The sequence below is a fragment of the Rhinopithecus roxellana genome, chromosome 5 (assembly GCF_007565055.1).
Source record: "Rhinopithecus roxellana isolate Shanxi Qingling chromosome 5, ASM756505v1, whole genome shotgun sequence".
NCBI lineage: Eukaryota > Metazoa > Chordata > Mammalia > Primates > Cercopithecidae > Rhinopithecus > Rhinopithecus roxellana.
The window spans coordinates 51,872,186-51,893,041 of record NC_044553.1 but is presented as its reverse complement, the minus strand read 5'-3'; the positions used below and the strand labels follow the sequence as shown (position 1 = coordinate 51,893,041).

Below are 20,856 nucleotides of genomic sequence, written 5' to 3'. Positions count from 1 at the left end.
CCAAAGCATCTTTTAGTTACTATTATGTACAGTAAGCTTCCAGTGCTGGCTCTAAATTATCAGCTGAACAAGTTTACCTACAGAGAATCATCACCCAACCAGTTTTCTCATGAAAAGCATGAACATTACAGTTTGTAAAATTCTTATATTGCTGGCTAGCAATATCTAACTGCCCAAGTTTATTATATTTCAGTATTAGAAGTTCAACTGATTGGAGAAGGAAGCCTAATGCAAGAAAGTATTGAATTGGATATAAGGTAATTGTGTAAACAATTAGAGGTGCAATTTTTTTTCTTTCCTTTTTTTCCAGACAGAGTTTTGCTCTGTCACCCAGGCTGGAGTACAGTTGTGCAATCCCAGCTCACTGCAGCCTTGACTTCCCATGCTCAAGCAATCTTCCCATCTCAGCCACCCCCTCCCGAGTAGCTAGGACCATAGGTGCACAGCACCATGCCCTGCTAATTTTTTTTAATTTTTTGTTTTTTTTGTGGAGACGGTCTCACTATGTTGCCCAGGTTGGTCTCAAACTCCTGGACTCAAGTTATCCTCCCATCTTGGCCTCCCGAAGTCCTCAGATTATAGGCATGAGCCACCATGCCCAGCCTAGAGATGAAATTTTCATTGCATTTATTTTAATAAATATAACTGAGAAGGTGAGGTGAAAAGACTAGTAGTGTTTCATTAGCCAACATCATTGGAGATATAGTTGATAGATTTTCAAAATTACTGCTACATAAAATCTTTCAGCATATAATATTTTAATCTTTTTAAAAATAGAAATAAAATGAATCATACATATTTTTTCTTTCCTAAATAACACTTGCTATTTAACTTGGAAACTGAATCATCATCTGGTACGTCGGTTTGGATGTTGTTCCTTTGTTGAACAGCCCCAATCAATCTTCTAATAGTTTTTCTTTTGTTTTTCTTTTCCCTAACTAATGGGTATAGCTTTACAGTACTGGTATTTTTTCTAAACATAACTACTGCTCTTTATATTCTAGTTTGTTTCCTTTAATCTTCTGTGAATTGGAAAATAAAGGAGCCAAGTCTGGTTAGAGCTGTAAAGTAAGAGTAAATGAACAGGAATCTTGGATAAGTAAAGTATATTCATTTTGAGTGATCTGTTTCCTGCGTTTAGAGGTCCTTTCCTTTTCTTAAGGGTCAGCAGCTATGGTATAGTGATTGTTTTGCTGGCCATATGATCTCTGAGTAAATACAGTATAACAGTTACCATTGTTTTTCTCCTCTCTGCCTTTTAGGTATTAACTGTTAAATTTACTTTTCAGTCTTTCTCAGCAATTTTTTAGATAAGCAAAAAAACCATAATCCTTGATCATCTTTGTGATTAAAGTCTGCCAATCCCAACTACCATAGCTGTACTTTATGCAGTATTTGAAAAAGTTCTATGAAAATTGAGGGTTTTTTGTTTTAATTACACACTTTTAAGTGCCTCCTGAGAACAGACTATTTAAAGACATTTCACAGTGATTCCTAGTGAATAAGAATAATTACTTGCCAGTGTATTTCAATTAAGAGTTTAGATTTTTATTATTTTTTTCACCTGTTCATTTTTTTCTTTGAAATCCTCCAGTAGTAAGAAACATTTCATTGAAGTTAGAGGAATGTAATATAACGGAGAACATATAGCAACCATCCAAAGATAATACGATTTAATACTCTAAATAGCTTTGTTAGATTCTCAAAGGGGATCTCTGCATGGAAGGAAAAGCACTAAATCTGAGTCATCATGGGTACCAAGTTTGCCACTTTCTATGTGTGACCTAAAGCAAGTTTTCTAACCTCTCTGAAGGTCCTTATAATGAAGAAGATGGGAAAGAATAAATGAAATAATAATGTGTACCTTGAAAAATGCCAAGTAGAATACAACTGAATCTTCTGAAACTGTCTATATAAGATGTCATGACACTAAATGTCTCTCCTCTTCCCTTTGTTGAAGAACTGAGTCCACTTAGTGTCCTTGACATGGTATCAAGTAAATATCACTCTTTGATGTTATTTAAAAATCAAGGTAGGCGTGGCACAGTGGCTTATGCCTGTAATCCCAGCACTTTGGGAGGCTGAGGCAGGCAGATCACGAGGTCAGGAGTTTGAGACCAGCCTGGCCAACATGGTGAAACACCGTCTCTACTAAAAATACAAAAATTAACTGGACGTGGTGGCACGCACCTCTAATCCCAGCTACTTGGAAGGCTAAGGCAGGAAAATCACTTGAACCTGGGAGGCGGAGGTTGCAGCGAGCCAAAGTCATGCTGTTGCACTCCAGCCTGGGCAAAAAGAGCAAAACACCGTCAAAAAAAAAAAAAAAAAAAAAAATCAGGGTAGCAAAATTTGAATCAAGAGAGAATTCCCGGCTTCAACATCAAAGACATTAACTCCTAGACACTAAGAAGCTGTGATTGAGGCCTAGGATCAGAATCCTCTGGATAGTCTTATGATGAATCTTGCCTCCTAAAAGCCTCCTTCCCTTTCCCCCGTTAACTCAAATGGAAATGTGCTCTTAGAAACTAGTCACAACGCTCTCACCAGATTCTGTTGTATTCATAGAACCTTAACACCTATTCTGCCTGCATGTCTTCATTTAAAGAATGAAGGAAATGTTTATTTGCCAACATGGTAAAACTTCTGCAGAAGTTAATGGGGCAAAACCTGTAATCTTATTTGTTAATTATTCACTTTAGACTGATAATTTTTTTTTTTTTTTTTTTTTGGAGACAGGATCTTGTTCTATCACCCAGGTTGGAGTGCAGTGGTGCAATCTTGGCTCACTGTAGCCTCTCCTTTTAGGCTCAAACAATCCTCCCACCTCATCCTCCTAAGTAGCTGGGAACTACAGGTGCACACCACCATGTACAGCTAATTCTTTGCGTTTTTGGTAGAGATGGGGTTTCACCATGTTGCCCAGGCTGGTGTCAAACTCCTGAGCTCAGGAGATTCACCTGCCTTGGCCTCCCAAAGTGCTGGGATTACAGACATGAGCCACCACACCCGGCCTAGACTCATACTTTTTATTGTTTACTTTTAGGGGTTGACCCATAGGCACAATTATAAATCGGTAAATGTTTAATCGTTAGCTTTTCATCTTCCTTCTTACTCCACCTTCTCCATTTCCTATTACTCCCTCCTCGCAATACCAGGTGTTAGGGCTCTTATTCTCTGCCCACAAAATCCTTTAGAATTACACGTTGAGGATTTAACTCTCCCAGTAACGTTTAACTTTCAGAAGAGGCAAACACTAAAAATGTAGTGATTAATTTAAAGATATGAATTGTGGTGAATTTAAGGCATCATTGGAAATGTTGGAAGAGCTCATAGTACCAATTAAAAAGTAGTAATAGTCTGCTACTTGCTCAGACAATGGGCAAAACCTTCTGCACCTGTACACCATTTAGGAAAGGCAAGTAAGACTCCAAATGTAAGTAGTGTAAAGTAGCCAGAGAAAACAATAGAGGAGGGGTAAGAAGGCAATATTTAGGATTCAGAACCCCTAAATTCAATACCATCCCCGCATGCTGGTATGATTAATATTGTTGATGCAATTAAAACTGCCTTCTGCTCTTTATTAAGACCAGAATACAAGGAATGGACCTGTGATTAACTGACAGCATTGTGGTTTTATCCTTTTTATCAAGTAAGAATATTAGCTACAGAAAGATGTGCTATAACATATTCCTGGTAAAGACTTTCAAATGTTAGTGGAAACTTTATTTTCTTATAATTTCTAAATTATCACCTCACAATCTTAATATGAAATGACTGTGTATGATAAGTTAGGACTTCAAATATTTAAAAACAAAGACAAAGGAAAAAACCTTTGTGCACTTTGGTTACCATTCATTCCCTGTTGCTAGTTAATGGCATAGCAGACAATAGGGTCCAACTGTATTATCTGTGCCTCTAGATGACCTAACAAAAATATCTTGAATAGGAGAAAAGGGTTAGTCTGTGTAGAGTTGATGAAAGAAGAGAGTATTAATAGTTTGAGTTACCTCAGTTGTATCCTTTATATATGATATGTGTGTGTGTGACTTTTTTGCTAGTTATGGATTAAACAAAAGAAAGGGATTTGATTTAATTATTCCTCAGGTGGGAACAGTGCCCAAAGGACATGTTCATATGAGCTCTTCAATGAGACTGTAAATTTCTTGAGAGTATAATGATAATAATAGCAGCTACAAATATTTATTATATGCTTCCTCTGTGCTAACAATTCACATGCCGTATTCTAACTTAATACTCCCAAAATGCTTTGAGCTAGATATAATTATTATAAGCAGTTTACAGATACAGAAACTGAGCCTAGAAGGGTTAAGTAACTTGCCCAAAACTGCACAGCTTATAAGTAATAAAGCCAAGATTCTAAACCATGGCTGTCTGACTTCAAGGCCCCAACTCTTCACCAGTGAACTGTTCTGCCTCTCTTTTATGTCATTACATACCACAGATTTCCCAACATGATGCCTTGTATGCAATACAAACCAAAATGTGTTACTTGAAATAATACTGCACTGGCTGAAAAATTTAGCCTCAACAGTTTTTGAGAAATTCAAACTGTTAAACTAAGCACTTTTAGTGGTTTCTCAGCAACTGACAATCTATTACTTAGAATGTGATATATTAGAAATCTAAGTTTGGAGATAGTCCATTAAAAAGGAAAGGTTAAATGTAGCCAATTTGATTATTCTGGAATCATTCAGGTTTTTTTGTATTCTGATAGGTTTATGTCTCTAATTTAATGTAGCTAAACACTAAAAGATTACAGAATGATGGCCTTGGATCGTCTTGCTTTAGTTAACTTTAAATTTTCATCACAAAATATTAGGCATAAGTACCTAGAAAAGCTACTAGGAGATAAAAGGTATTTATAAAGATGTATGAGTGAAAATCAGCACATTTGATTTGAGAGAAACCTTTCTTTATAAGTAGATGTTATTTACATTTATAATCAAAAACTTGTTTCTATTAACTACAGCAGAGAAGAAACCATTTTTAGACTATGTTTTATGATTATAATTACTTGCATTTGAGTTTACTGTTTAACATGTGGTATAGTGGAAAAAGCTGGACTTTAGAGTCAGTTGGACCCAGGTTTGAAGGTTTTCCAGCCTGACTTCATGACCTTGAGCAAACAACTCCTGGTTTCATCATCCAAGTTGAACTGATGGTGCTTGTTTTACATGTCTAAGTGAGATTATTTACATGAAGTATTTGGTATAGTAGGTACTCAGCAAAAACATGTAAAGCCTTATTCATGTTTTTAGATTTTTTTTAAAGGACTCTCTTAAAATGACTTTTAATACTTTTCTGGTAAAATAAATCATGATTTAGCTATTAGGGCTCAAGTGTAGTCTTTAAAAATGAAGACGTGAAAGACTCTTAAAGCACTTCATCGAGTCAGGGCAAATAGACCACAAACATCTCTTTTTACTATGCAGAGTCTGGGAACTGGTCAGCTTAGGTTCAAAGCCCAGCTCATCTCCTACTAGCTATTATTGTTTTCGACAAAATTGTTTACCTTTCTGGATTTTTCCTTATCTGTACAGTCGGGATAATGATAGAATTTACCCGCAGAGTAACTGTGAAGATAAATAACACTTGGCAAATATTAAGTACTCAGTAAGTCTTAGCTACTATCTTTAGTAGTTGTATATATATATATAACTGTGAGTATATTATTTTATTAGTTTGTTTTCACACTGCTGATAAAGACTGGGCAGTTTACAAAAGAAAGAGTTTTATTGGACTTACAGTTCCATGTGACAAGGGAGGTCTCGCAATCATGGAGGAAAGTGAATGGCAAGGAGGAACAAGTCATGTCTTACATGGATGGCAGCAGGCAAAAAGAGAGCTTTTGCAGGTAGACTCCCATTTTTAAGCTATCAGATCTCATGAGATTCACTATTATGAGAACAGCATGGGAAAGACCCACCCCATGATTCAATCACCTCCCACCAGGTTCTTCCCTTGACATATGGGAATTGTGGGAGTTACAAGTCAAGATGAGATTTGAGTGGGGACACAGCCAAACCGTATCATTCCACCGCAGCCCCTCCCAAATCATGTGTCCTCACATTTCAAACCCAATCATGCCTTCCCAACAGTCCCTGAAAGTCTTAACTCATTTCAGCATTAACTCAAATGTCCACAGTTCAAAGTCTTATCTGAGGCAAGGCAAGTCCCTTTCGCCTATGAGCCTGTAAAATCAAAAGCAAGTTAGTTACTTCCTAGATACAGTGGGGTACAGGCATTGGATAAATACAGCTGTTCTAAATGAGAGAAATTGGCCAAAACAAAGGGGCTACGGGCCCCATGCAAGTCTGAAATCTGGTGGGGCAGTCAAATCTTAAAGCTCCAAAATTATCTCCTTTGACTCCATGTCTTACATCTAGGTCACGCTGATGATGCAAGAGGTAGGTTCCCATAGTCTTGGGCAGCTTTGCCCCTGTAGGTTTGCAGGGTATAGCCTCCTTCCTGGCTGCCTTCATAGGCTGGCGTTGAGTTTCTGCAGCTTTTTCAGGCACAGGGTGCAAGTTGTCAGTGGATCTACCATTGTGGGGTCTGGAGGATGGTGACTGTCTTCTCACAACTCCACTAGGCGGTGCCCCAATAGGTACTCTGTGTGGGGGCTCTGACCCCATATTTCTCTTCTGCACTGCCCTAGCAGAGGTTCTTCATAAGGACCTCACCCCTACAGCAAACTTCTTCCTGGGCATCCAGGTATTTCCATACATCTGAAATCTAGGTGGAGGTTCCCAAACCTCAATTCTTGATTTCTGTGCACCCACAGGCCCAACACCATGTGGAAGCTGCCAAGACTTGAGGCTTCCACCCTCTGAAGCCACCGCCTGAGCTCTTTGTTGGCCCCTTTCAGCCATGGCTGGAGCATTTGAGAAGCAGGACCCCAAGTACCTAGTCTGCACACAACACAGGGACCCTGGACCCAGCCCACAAAAATTAAATTTTCCTCCTAGGCCTCCAGATCTGTGATGGGAGAGGCTGCCATGAAGACCTCTGACATGCCCTGGAGACATTTTCCCCATTGTCTTGGGGATTAACATTTGGCTCCTCGTTATTTATGCAAATTTCTGCAATAGGCTTGAATTTCTCCTCAGGAAATGGGATTTTCTATTCCTATCACAGTGTCAGGCTGCAAATTTTCTGAATCTTTATGCTCTGCTTCCCTTATAAAACTGAATGCCTTTAACAGCACCCAAGTCACCTCTTGAATGCTTTGCTGCGTAGAAATTTCTTCTGCCAGATACCCTAAATCATCTCTCAAATTCAAAGTTCCACAAATCTCTAGGGCAGGGACAAAATGCCACCAGTCTCTTTGATAAAATATAACAAGAGTCACCTTTGCTGCAGTTGCCAACAACTTCCTCATCTCCATCTGAGACCATCTCAGCCTGGACCTTATTGTTCATATCACTAACAGCATTTTTGTCAAAGCCACTCAAGTCTCTAGGAAATTCCAAACTTTCCCATATTTTCCTGTCTTCTTCTGAGCCCTCCAAACTGTTCCAACAGCTGCCTGTCACCCAGTTCCAAAGTCACTTCCACATTTTCAGGTATCTTTTCAGCAACGCCACACTCTACTGGTACCAATTTACTGTAAATAGTTTGTTTTCACACTGCTGATTAAAGACATACCAGAGACTGGGCAGTTTACAAAAGAAAGAGTTTTATTGGACTTACAATTCCATGTGGCTAGGGAGGCCTCATAATCATGGAGGAAGGTGAAAGGCAAGGAGGAACAAGTCACGTCTTACATGGATGGTGGCAGGCAAAAAGCTTGTGAAGAGAGCCTCCTGTTTTTAAAGCTATCAGATCTCATGAGACTTGTTATCACAAGGCCAGCATGGGAAAGACCTACCCCCATGATTCAATCACCTCCCGCCAGGTTCCTTCCACAACACATGGGAATTGTGGGAGTTACAATTCAAGATGAGATTTGGGTGGGGACACAGCCAAACCATGTCACTTATCAATGTAGAAATTAATGGTTTTAGAAAATTTTACTATTGTGTTCTATGGTTACTTTCTATGAATAAGATATAAGATATAAATAATTTTGCATTACATTTACTTAATGGAACTCTTAAAATGCAAGTATCATTACCATGCAGGCATTAGGTTAGCTTGTGGCCCACTCCGTGGCTTCAGAGCTGCTCTTAGTGTCCATGACACTGGGATCCCAGACATAAAGAGTGTAACAATGGAACCAGGATTTTTGGCATGATATCCAAAATTTACCAGGTGAAAGAGCCTATAGGTGCTTGGTGCTGAGGTTGCACACCATTCTCGGGGAGATGAAGAAAACGCTTTCCTAAGATAAACTGCAACATGGTAATAAATAGTCCTCCTTAAAATGACTAACAGCTCTTATGCTAAAGAAGTTTTGGCAGTCTCTAACTCAAGATATCAATTTTTCAGAGCAAAAAGTGTAATTTCTCTACAACTAGAGTGGGTTGCTAGTTTGCTGACACCAGAATTAGAATTTTAAAAACAGTAATTTCTGGTACTGAATATTATTTCAGAGAGTCACCTTCCAAATAATTACCCTCCAAATAATCTAAAAGTCTTTCTTCCTTGTGCCATCTGCAATGTACACAGCATTATCTTCTCAGTACTGAATTTCCTCATCTCACTCAGCCTTTTTACTATCAAATACAGTGGGCTTCTATGACAAACAGTTGATGAGTCATTCAGTGTCTGCTGAAGAGAAATACAGAACAAATAAATTTGTTCTTTTCCAGGCCAAAGCTTACTTGAGGATTGCTGTGGAAGTGGTAAGAAGATTGCCATCACCTTCAGAATGATTCCCCAAGTGTCCTGGAAATTTGCCTGGTACTGACATTAAGAGGACCTTTGGAAATCAGCAATGTGGTGATGGAACCTACAGAAATAATAGAAATCATAACTGTTTTATTTCTAAGGAAATAATGACTTCAGATCTGATTTGATAAGCTAAGATTCACAAAACTTTGATGTATCAATGTTAACTACTATATTTAGGAATTTTTTGAAAGCTGGTGTATACCACCTGCAAAGAACTGCATTTTATTTTATTGAATTACCCCTTTAGGAATCCCAAGTCCATTTTGGGAGAGAACTGTACACTTTTTACAGGACCACAGAGTTAGTAATTTAAATGATATACTAAATTTGTGTATGGGCATAAGTATTACACCTCCTCACCAGGCAATTTGGACTGTCTTTGAATCCTGTCTTTAGTACTATCTTGGATATGTTCTTAATATGAACCTCTGCTTCTTCATCTGGATCACACCGTACCCCACGCTTAATGAATCTCAGTCTCTAGAAGTGGAGCCTGAACATATGTATTTTTAATAAGACCATTATGATGTTGATGATGATTCTGATAATGATAGCAGTAATAGTAATAGCTAACATTTAACAAGTTAATTACAATTATTCTTCCATTTGTGTGAGTGGGTACTATTATCTCCATTTTACAGATAAGTAATTTGAGATATAATTTGAAGACACTCAACCTTGAGTGTCTTGCTGAGGGTTACTGTATCTAGCAAGTGATGGAGCTTGGATTTGAACTTGAGTAATTCAATATTAGGTTCATCGTTTTGTACACCAATGTGCTTTTGTTAAATAAAAATGGGGGGGTGGGCAGCTGGGCACAGTGGCTCACGCCTGTAATCCCAGCACTTTGGGAGGTTGAGGCGGGTGAATCATAAAGTCAGGAGTTTGAGACCAGCCTGACTGACATGGTGAAACCCCATCTCTACTAAAAATAAAGATTAGCTGGGCGTGGTGGCATACACCTGTAATCCCAGCTACTCTAGAGGCTGAGGCAGGAGAATCACTTCAACCCGGGAGGCAGAGGTTGCAGTGAGCAGAGATTGTGCCACTGCAATCCAGCCTGGTCGATGAAGTGAGACTCCATCTCAAAAAAATAAATAAATAAATGAATAAAATTTTTAAAAAGTGGGGGAGATGCAGTATTTAGCATTTCCTCAAACTTTTTTTGGCCATGAAATCCACCCCCTGCCTTTTTAAGAGCATTTCATGGAGTTCACATTTCAAATAATACATTTTAAAAAACATTTATCTTGTCTAATTGAAGCCCAAAGAGATAGAGTCAACGACTTTTCAAAGTCGGGTAGCAGACAGTTTTAAAGCTGAAAGTACTGATAAGAGTGAGCCATTATTAAGAGTGAGCCATTAGATAATTGGCATTTATAAAGAAGTGGTCTGTCACTTTTGGCAAATGCCTTGACATCGTTGCTGTATAGTTATCAACCAGAAAATTAAGCATAGAGTTTCACACTATTATAAGCATGTTTTCACACAAAAACATGTAGATTGATGTTTATTGCAACTTTATATGTAATAACCAAAAACAACCCAGATTTTCTTCATTGGATGAATGGTTAAACAAGCCGTGGTACATTCATACCATGAATACTACTCAGCAATAAAAAAGAACAAACTATGGGTACATGCAGCAACTTATAATTCCAGAGAATTACGCTGAATGAAAAAAGTCAATTTAAAAAGGTTTTGTACCAAAAGATTCAATTTATATAACATTCTTGAAGTGACATAATATTATAGAAATAGAGAACAGATTAGTGGTGGCTGTGTTAAGGAGGGGGTGAGGATGGGAGAGAATTGGGTGTGCCTGTGAGAAACATGAGGGATCCTTGTAATGATGGAAATGTTCTGTATCACAACTGTCAATGTAAATATTCCAGTTGTGATATTGTGCTATAGTCTTGCAAGATGTTACCACTGGGGGAAATTGGGTGAAGGGCACATGGAATCTCTGTATTATTTCTTTCAACTGCATGTAAATCTACAATTATCTCAAAATAAAAATAAAAGTTAAAAAACACAGACTGCTATATCTGAACTGAAATTTACTGGACCAAATTACAGTAATTAATATCATGAATAAAATTATCTGTGGACACACTGTCATCATATCACTCTGAGAGGGAAGTAATGACTTAAAGTTTCAGATATTTATTTGTGTGTTTATTGTTTATTGAGGAAGAGGAAAATACATATGATCACTGAGCACTTGTGAATACAAAAATACTTAAACCAAACTTAACTTTATCCAGAAAAAGAATGACTTAAAGTTATATGTCATCATTTAATACATATCATGGGGAAATGAGAAAGATAGTCTTTACTCATACATACATGACCGAGAGAAGATCCACATGTGAAATTCCCTGCCCTCTTCTCCTCCTTCATTTGACTGTTTCTGCAGATGCTTCAAGGAAGTCTACTGAAACAAATGGTGGTTGGAGTATATATGCAGGTTTAGACAGGGAGGAAGGAACAGTAGCTATAAAAGAAGAACTAAGCTTATTCTAAAATTTTGTTGCCAACTCCAAAGGTAGAGTGAAGTTTGTTAAGGAGTGATACTTATTTTCCATTCTTCACATCTCAATAGAGTGTAATTAAAAGACTTGACATTTTGAAAAGATGAACAAAATTGACAAACCTTTAGCCAGGCTTATTAAGAGAGAAAGATCACATAAATCAACAAATCAGGAATGAAAAGGAGACATCATTAGAGACATGAAAAGAACAGTAAGAATGATTACAAACAATTTTATGCCCATAAAATTGAAGACTTAGATGAAATAGACAAATGCTTTCAAAGAAACTACCAAAGCTCACTTAAGGAATAGATAACCTGAGTAGTCATAAATTACTTTTAAAAATATAATTTGTGTTAAGAACCAACAAAGAAAACTCTATTCCCAGATGCCTGTACTGTCAAAATCTACCCAACATTGAAGGAGGAATAATACCAGTTCTACACAAACTTTACCAGAAAATAGGAGGGGGCACTTTCCAACTCATTCTGTGAAGCCAGCATTACCCTAATATGCAAACCAAACAAAGACAATACAAGAGGAGTACAGACAAATGTTCGTTATAAACATAGACACAAAATTCTTCAACAAATCTTACCTTGTTGAATCCAGCATTATATAAAAAGGATAATACATATGACTATGAGGTCATTTTCCTGGGAATGCAAGGTTGGTTCAACAATTGAACATCAATCAAAGCATGGCAGATTCAAGAAGAAACAGTAAAACAAAACAGACTAAAGAAAAAAAGGATGTTTATTTGAATAGATATAAACCAAGCATATAACAAAACTGAACATTCATGTGCAATAAGAATTATCAGCAAACTAGAAATAGAAAACAACTTTTTCAACTTAATAAAAGGCATCTACAGAGAACTACAGCTAACATCATTGCTAATGGTGAAAGACCCACTGCAAGCTTGTCCAAGCTCACCATTTTATTCATTATCATACCTAAGGTCTTTCCTAGTGCAATAGAAAGAGAAATAAAGGCATATAGATTAGAAAGGAAGAAATAAAACCATCTCTGTTCACAGACAGATTGATTGTCTATGGAGAACATTCCAAATAATATACAAAAAAGCAGCTAAAACTAATAAATGGATTTGGCAGAGATGCAGTATGCAAGGTCAACATACAAAACCAATTTTATTTCTGCATACTAGCAATAAGCAATTAGAAATTGAATGAAAAAAGTTTGATTTATAATAGCACCCCAAAACCATGAAATATTTACACGTAAATAAAATAAGATATGTAAAAGATCTGTTATGCTGACAACTACAAAACATTAATGAAGGAAATCAAAGAAAACATTTAGGTGGTGAGACATACCATGTTCAAGGTTTGGAAGATTCAACATGTTTAAAATGTCTATTCTCCCAAAGTGATCTATATCCAATGTGATTTCTGTCAAAATCCAACAAAACTCAAACTGACAACTTGATTCTAACATTTTCATGGAACTAGAGAGTGTCCAGAATAGCTAAATTATTTTGAACAAAAAAGATTAAAGTTTAGGAACTTACACCACCTGATTTGAAGACTTATTTTGTTTCTTATTTTTTGAGATGGAGTCTCACTCTGTCATCAGGCTGGGGTGCAATGGCGCAATCTTGGCTCACTGCAACCTCAGCCTCCTGGGTTCAAGCGATTCTCTTGCCTCAACCTCCTGAGCAGCTAGGACTACAGGCATGCACCACCATGCCCAGCTAATTTTTGTATTTTTAGTGGAAACGGGGTTTCACTATGTTGGCCAGGAAAGTCTTGATCTCTTGACTTCGTGATCTGCCCACCTCAGCCTCCTGAAGTGCTGAGATTACAGGCGTGAGCCACTGTGCCCAGCCTGAAGACTTGTTATAAAGCTACAGTAATCAAGGCAATGTGGTATTGGTGTAAAGATAGAAATACAGATCCATGGGACAGAGTTCAGAAACAGACATACACAGATATAATAACTTGATTTTCAACAAAGGTGCCAAAGCAATTCAGTGGAGAATGGATGACTTTTCAGTACTTGTGCTTGAACGATGAGACATATTTTTACAAAGAAATAGACCTTGCCTCCTTCTAGATCTAAAAACACATCAAAATGGATCATAGACCTAAATATAATATCTAAAACTATGACACATCTAAAAGAAAAACATAGAGAAAAATCTTTATGATCTAGAGTTATGCAAAAATAAGACACAAAAATCCCAATTAAACAATAACATAAAAAGTAGATAACTTGTATTTCATCAAAACTAAAACCTAGCTGTTTGAAAGACACAGTTAAGAAAATGAAAAGGCAATTTATAGACTAGGAGAAAACATTTGTGAAACATGTCTGATGAAGAGTTTAAAATATACAAAGAATACTTACAACTGATTAATAAGACAACCCAATTTAAAATGGGCAAAGGATTTGAATAGACACTTCACGAAAGAAGAGATATCACTGACAAATGACATGAAAGTGCTCAATGTTTTTAGTCATTAGGGAGATGCAAATTAAAACCACAATGGGATACCACTACAAAGCCACTAAAATTGCTACGATTAAAAAGATTGGCAATACCAAGTGCTGAAGATGATGTGGATCCACTGGCAAGCTCATACCCTGTTGGTGGGGAATGGGAATGTAAAATAATACCACTTTGGAAACATTCTGGCATGCTTTTTTGTTTGTTTGTTTTTGTTTTTTTGGTTTTTTTTCTTTTTGGACACAGGGTCTCTCTGTGTTTCCCAGGCTGTTTTTGAACTCCTGGTCTCATGCAGGTCTCTCACCTTGGCATCCCAAAGTGTTAGGATTACAAGCATGAGCCACCACGCCTGGCTCTGTTACACTCGATGCACATACCCTATAGTTAAATATTATGCTTCTAGATATTTACCCAAGATGAAAGAGACATGTATCTGCATGAAGACTTACACACATGTTCCTATCAGCTTTGTTTATAATATCTGAAAGCTGGAAACAACTCCAGTATGCATCAAAAGGTGAATGGGAATGTCCTGAATGGAAGATCATCATGGCGGATAGGAGGCAGGACTAGATTGCACCTCCGACTCAGACAGACAGAGCAGTGTGCAGAGGCTCACATTGTGAATTTTAGCTCCAGAATGACTGCAAGAACAAACCAGGAGTTGCAGTAAGACCCACAGACCCTTTGAAGGAAGCAACTGCTCCTGCAAGACCCAGGAGTCATCCCTAATATTGTAAGTGCCCCAACTGCAGAAGTGGGAAAGAGAGATCCTCCTCTCCTGAACACATACCCTCACTGGGGAAACGGAAGGTCTGTTTGAGGGAGAAGTCTCCAACCTTACCTGGAACTGAGTCAATTTAGAGAGCCAAGCAAAATACAGGGGTAGAGGAAGCAGCAGGAAAGGTGCTTGGAGTTCACTGGGTCCCCAAGCAAGTCATTCCTGCCTGGCACCACAGAGATCCATCGGGAGGGAAGCCAGAGGCACAAAGGAAAACGCCACAGGGAGAAGGGAATCTCCAGATGAACTTTGAAACAATTTGACCTGGGCAAGAAGCCTCCTGGCCATAACTCAGGGGAGGGCGTGAATCTGGTGTGCAGACTCCACAGGTAGGGGAAGAGCCAAGCCCTTTTCTTTCTCAGCTTAGGGGCAGGTAGCCCAAGGCAAGTTCTCAAGCCCTGTTCATCCACTGCCTGGAAACAGACTCATGGCTGTTGCCAGTGGGGGAGGTAGTGGGGGCACAGCAGGAGTGAGACTGGCCATTTGGATTGCGTGGGAGCTGGGTGAGGCTTGTGACTGCCGGCTTTCCCCTACCTCCCTGACAACCTACATGACTCAGTAGAAGCCAGCCATAATCCTCCTAGTACACAACTCCACTGACCTGGGAACCTTTCCCCCATCCCCCATAGCAGCCGCAGCGAGACCTGTCCAAGGAGAGTCTGAGCTCAGACACGCCTAGCCCTGCCCCAACTTGATGGGCCTTCCCTATCTACCCTGTTAGCTGAAGGCAAAGGACATATACTCTTGGGAGTTCTAGGGCCCCACCCATCGCCAGTTCCTCTCCATAGTACCACAGCTGATGCTCTCTGGGAAGTGCCATCTCCCAGCAGGAGGCCAACCAGCACAAATATATAACATTAAACCACCAAAGCTAAGAACCCTCAGAGAGTCTATTTCACCTCCCCTCCCCCCGCCACCTCCACTGGAACAGAAACTGGCATCCATGGCTGAGAGACCAATAGATGGTTCACTTCACAGGACTCTACGCAGACAACCCCCAGTACCAGCCTGGAGCTGGGTAGACTTGCTGGGTGGCTAGACCCAGAAGAGAGATAACAATCACTGCAGCTCGGCTCACAGGAAGCCATATCCATAGGAAAAGTGGGAGAGTACTACATCAAGGGAACACACTGTAGGACAAAATAATCTGAACAGCCTTCAGCCCTAGACCTTCCCTCTGATAGAGCCTACCCAAATAAGAAGGAACCAGAAAACTAACTCTGGTAATATGACCAAAAAAGGCTCTTTAACACCTCCCCAAAATCACACTCGTCCACCAGCAGTGGATCCAAACCAAGAAGAAATTCCTGATTTACCTGTAAAAGAATTCAGGAGGTTAGTTATTAAGATAATCAGGAAGGCACCAGAGAAAGGTGAAGCCCAATGCAAGGAAATTCAAAAATCAGTACAAGAAGTGACGGGAGAATTATTCAAGGAAATAGGTAGCATAAAGAAAAAAACAATCAAAACTTTAGGAAAATTTAGACACACTTAAAGAAATGCAAAATGCTCTGGAAAGTCTCAGCCATAGAATTGAACAAGCAGAAGAAAGAAATTCAGAGCTCAAAGACAAGGTCTTTGAATTAACCCAGTTCAACAAAGACAAAGACAAAAGAATAAGAAAATATGAACAAAGCCTCCAAGAAGTCTGAGATTATGTTAAACGACCAAAACTAAGAATAATCAGTGTTCCTGAGGAAGAAGAAAAATCTAACAGTTTGGAAAACATATTTGGGGGAATAATTGAGGAAAACGTCCCCAGCCCTTGCTGGAGACCTAGACATCCCAATACAGGAAGCACAAAGAACACCTGGGAAATTCATTGCAGAAAGATCATCACTTAGGCACATTGTCATCACTTTAGCTAAAGTTAAGATGAAGGAATCTTAAGAGCTGTGAGACAAAAGCAACAGGTAACCTATAAAGGAAAATCTATCAGATTAACAGCAGATTTCTCAGAAGAAACCGTACAAGCTAGAAGGGATTGGGGCCCTATTTCAGCCTCCTCAAACAAAACAATTATCAGCCAAGAATTTTGTATCTAGCAGAACTAAGCATCATATATAAAGGAAAGTTAGTCTTTTTCAGACAAACAAATGCTGAGAGAATTTGCCACTACCAAGCCACCTCTACACAAACTGCTAAAAGGAGCTCTAAATATTGAAACAAATCCTGGAAACACATCAAAACAGAACCTCTTTAAAGCATAAATCTCAAGGATCTATAAAACAAAACTACAAGGTAAAAAGCAAAAACAAACAACAGAAACAAGGTACACAGGCAACAAATAGCATGATGAATGGAATGGTACCTCACATCTCAATACTAACATTGAATGTAAGTGGCCTAAATGCTCCGCTTAAAAGATATAGAACTGCAGTATGGATAAGAACTCACCAACCAACTGTATGCTGCCTTCAGGAGACTCACCTAACACATAAGGACTCACATAAAGTAAAGGGGTGGAAAAAGGCATTTCATGCAAATGGATACCAGAAGTGAGCAGAGGTAGCTATTCTTATGTCAGACAAAACAAACTTTAAAGCAACAGCAGTTAAAAGAGACAAAGAGGGACATTATATAATGGTAAAAGGCATTATGCAATAGGAAAATTTCACAATCCTAAACATATCTTCACCTAACACTGGAGCTCCCAAATTTATAAAACAATTACCAATAGACCTAAGAAATGAGATTGACAGCAACACAATAATAGTGAGGGACTTCATTATTCCACGAAAAGCACTAGCCAGGTCATCAAGGTAGAAAGTCAACAAAAAGCAATGGATTTAAACTATACCTTGGAACAAATGGATTTAACAGATATATACAGAACATTTCTTCCAACAACTACAGAATACACATTCTATTTAATGGCTCATGGAACTTTTTCCAAGATAGAGGCCATAAAACGAGCTTCCATAAATTTAAGAAAATTGAAATTTTGTCAGTCACTCAGACCACAGTGCAATAAAACTGGAAATCAAATCCAAAAGGAACCTTCAAAACCATGCAAATACATGGAAATTAAATAAACTGCTTCTGAATAATTATTGGGTCAAAAACGAAATCAAGGTGGAAATTTAAAAATTCTTCAAACTGAACAACAATAATGACACAACCTTTGCTCTGGGATACAGCAAAGGCGGTGCTGAGAGGAAAGTCCATAGCTCTAAATGCCTACATCAAAAAGACTGAAAGATCACAAACTGACATTCTAAGATCAGACCTCAAGGAACTAGAGAAACAAGAACAAATCAAACCCAAACCCAGCAGAAGAAAGGAAATAACCAAGATCAGAGCAGAGCTAAATGAAATTGAAACAAAAAAACAATACAAAAGAACTGAAACAAAAATCTGGTTCTTTGAAAAGATACATAAAATTGAAAGACTATTAGCAAGATTAACCAAGAAAACGAGAGAAAATCCAAATAACCTCATTAAGAAACAAATTGGGATATATTACAACTGACACCATTGAAATACAAAGGATTATTCAAGGCTACCATGAACAGCTTTATGCACATAAACTAGAAAACTTAGAAGAGATGTAAAAATTCCTGGAAAAATACAACCCTCCTAGCTTAAATCAGGAAGAATTAGATACCCTGAGCAGACCAATAACAAGCAGTGAGATTGAAATGGTAATTTAAAAATTACCAATTAAAAAAATCCAGGACCAGATGGATTCACAGCAAAATTCTACCAGACATTCAAAGAATTGGTACCTTTCCTTTTCTCACTATTCTGCAAGATAGAGAAAGAGGGAATCCTCCCTAATTCATTCTATGAAGCCAGTATCACCCTAATACCAAAACCAGGAAAGGACAGAACCAAAAAAGAAAACTACAGACCACTCTCCTTGATGAACATAGATGCTGAAATCCTTAACAAAATACTAGCTAACCAAATCCAACAACATATCAAAAAGATAATCCACCCTGATCAAGTGAGTTTCATACCAGGGATGCAGAGATGGTTTAACATATGCAAGTCAATAAATGCGACACACCACGTAAACAGAATTAAAAACAAAAATCATATGATCATCTCAATAGATGCAGAAAAAAATTAGACAGAATCCAGCATCCCTTTATGATTAAAACTCAGCAAAATCGACATACAAGGGACATACCTCAATGTAATAGAAACCATCTGTGACAAATCCACAGCCAACACAATACTGCATAGGGAAAAGTTGAAAGCATTCCCTCCGAGAACTGGAACAAGATGAGGATGCCCACTCTCACCACTCCTCTTCAATGTAGTACTGGAAGTCCTAGCCAGAGCGATCCGACAAGAGAAAGAAAGAAAGGGCACTGAAATCAGTAAAGAGGAAGTCAAACTGTCACTGTTGATGGTTGTTTACCTCGAAAATCCTAAAGACTCCTCCAGAAAGCTCCTTGAGCTGAGAAAAGAATTCAGCAAAGTTTCCAGATACAAGATTAATCTACACAAATTAGTTGCTCTTGTGTACACCAACAGTGACCAAGTGGAGAATCAAGTCAAGAACTCAACCCCTTTTACAATAGCTGCAAAACAAACAAACAAACAAACAAACAAAATACTTAGGAATACGCCTAACCAAGGAGGCAAAAGACCTCTACAAGGAAAACTACAAAACACTGCAGAAAGAAATCATAGATGACACAAACAAATGGAAACACATCCCATGCTCATGGATAGGTAGAATCAATATTGTAAAAATGACCATACTGCCAAAAGCAATCTACAAATTCAGTGCAATCCCCTTCAAAATACCACCATCATTCTTCACAGAATTAGAAAAAACAATTCTAAAATTCATATGGAACCTAAAAAGAGCTTGCATACCCGAAGCAAGACTAAGCAAAAAGAACAAATCTGGAGGCATCACACTATCTGATTTCAAACTATACTGTAAGGCCATGGTCACCAAAACGGCATGGTATAGGTATAAAAATAGGCACATAGAATAGAAAACCCAGAAATAGACCCAAATACTTATAACCAGCTGATCTTCAACAAAACAAACAAAAACATAAAGTGGGGAAAGGAAACCCTTTTCAACAAATGGTCCTGGGATAATTGGCTAGCCACATGTAGGTAAATGAAATTGGATCTTCATCTCTTACCTTATACAAAAATCAACTTAAGATGGAATAAGGACTTTAAGACCTGAAACTATAAAAACTCTGGAAGATAACATTGGAAAAACCCTTCTAGACATTGGGTTAGGCAAAGATTTCATGACCAAGAACCCAAAAGCAAATGCAATAAAAACAAAGTAAATAGTTGGGACCTAATTAAAGAGCTTTTGGATGGCAAAAGGAACAGTCAGCAGAGTAAACAGACAACCCACAGACTGGGAGAAAATCTCCACAATCTCTACAACTGACAAAGGACTAATATCCAGAATCTACAGCTAACTCAAACAAATCAGTAAGAAAAAAACAATCACATCAAAAAGTGGGCTAAGGATATGAATAGGCGGTTCTCAAAAGAAGATATACAGATGGCCAACAAACATATGAAAAAATGCTCAACATCACTAATGATCAGGGAAATGCAAATCAAAACCACAATGCAATACCAACCTTACTCCTGCAAGAATGGCCATAGTCAAAAAAGCAAAAAATGGTAGATGTTGGCATGGATGTGGTGATCAGGGAACACTTCTACACTGCTGGTGGGAATGTAAACTAGTACAGCCACTATGGAAAACAGTGTGGAGATTCTTTAAAGAGCTAAAAGTAGAACTACCATTTGATCCAGTAATCCCACTACTGGGTGTCTACCCAGGGGAAAAGAAGTCCTTATACAAAAAAGATACTTGCACATACATGTTTATAGCAGCATGATTTGCAATTGCAAAATCGTGGAACCAGCCCAAATGCCCATCAATCAATGAGTGGATAAAGAAACTGTGGTATATATACATGATGGGATACTGCTCAGTCATAAAAAGGAATGAATTAACAGCATCCACAGCAACCTGGATGAGATTGGAGACTGTTATTCTATGTGAAGTAACTCAGGAATGGAAAGCCAAATGTCATATGTTCTCACTGATATGTGGGAGCTAAGCTATGAGGACGCAAAGCCATAAGAATGATACAGTGGACTTTGGAGACTTAGGGGGAAGGGGGAGGAAGGTGAGGGATAAAAGACTACAAATATGTCATAGTATATACTGCTCAGGTGATGGGTGCACCAAAATCTGACAAATCACC

General features: G+C 38.3%; 1 protein-coding gene across 4 annotated transcripts in view; it reads left to right on the top strand.

Moving 5' to 3' along the window:
* Positions 1-10,898, top strand: part of NUBPL (nucleotide binding protein like) — a 282,071-nt gene extending 271,173 nt beyond the window's left edge. For all 4 annotated transcript variants that reach the window (XM_030931530.1, XM_010374646.2, XM_030931531.1 and 1 more), the window contains one exon: positions 8,778-10,898. In XM_030931530.1, coding sequence (XP_030787390.1) covers positions 8,778-8,875 — 98 coding nt within the window. In that variant the 3' untranslated portion in view covers positions 8,876-10,898. The remainder of the gene's footprint in view (positions 1-8,777) is intronic.
* Positions 10,899-20,856: the final 9,958 nt, after the last annotated feature.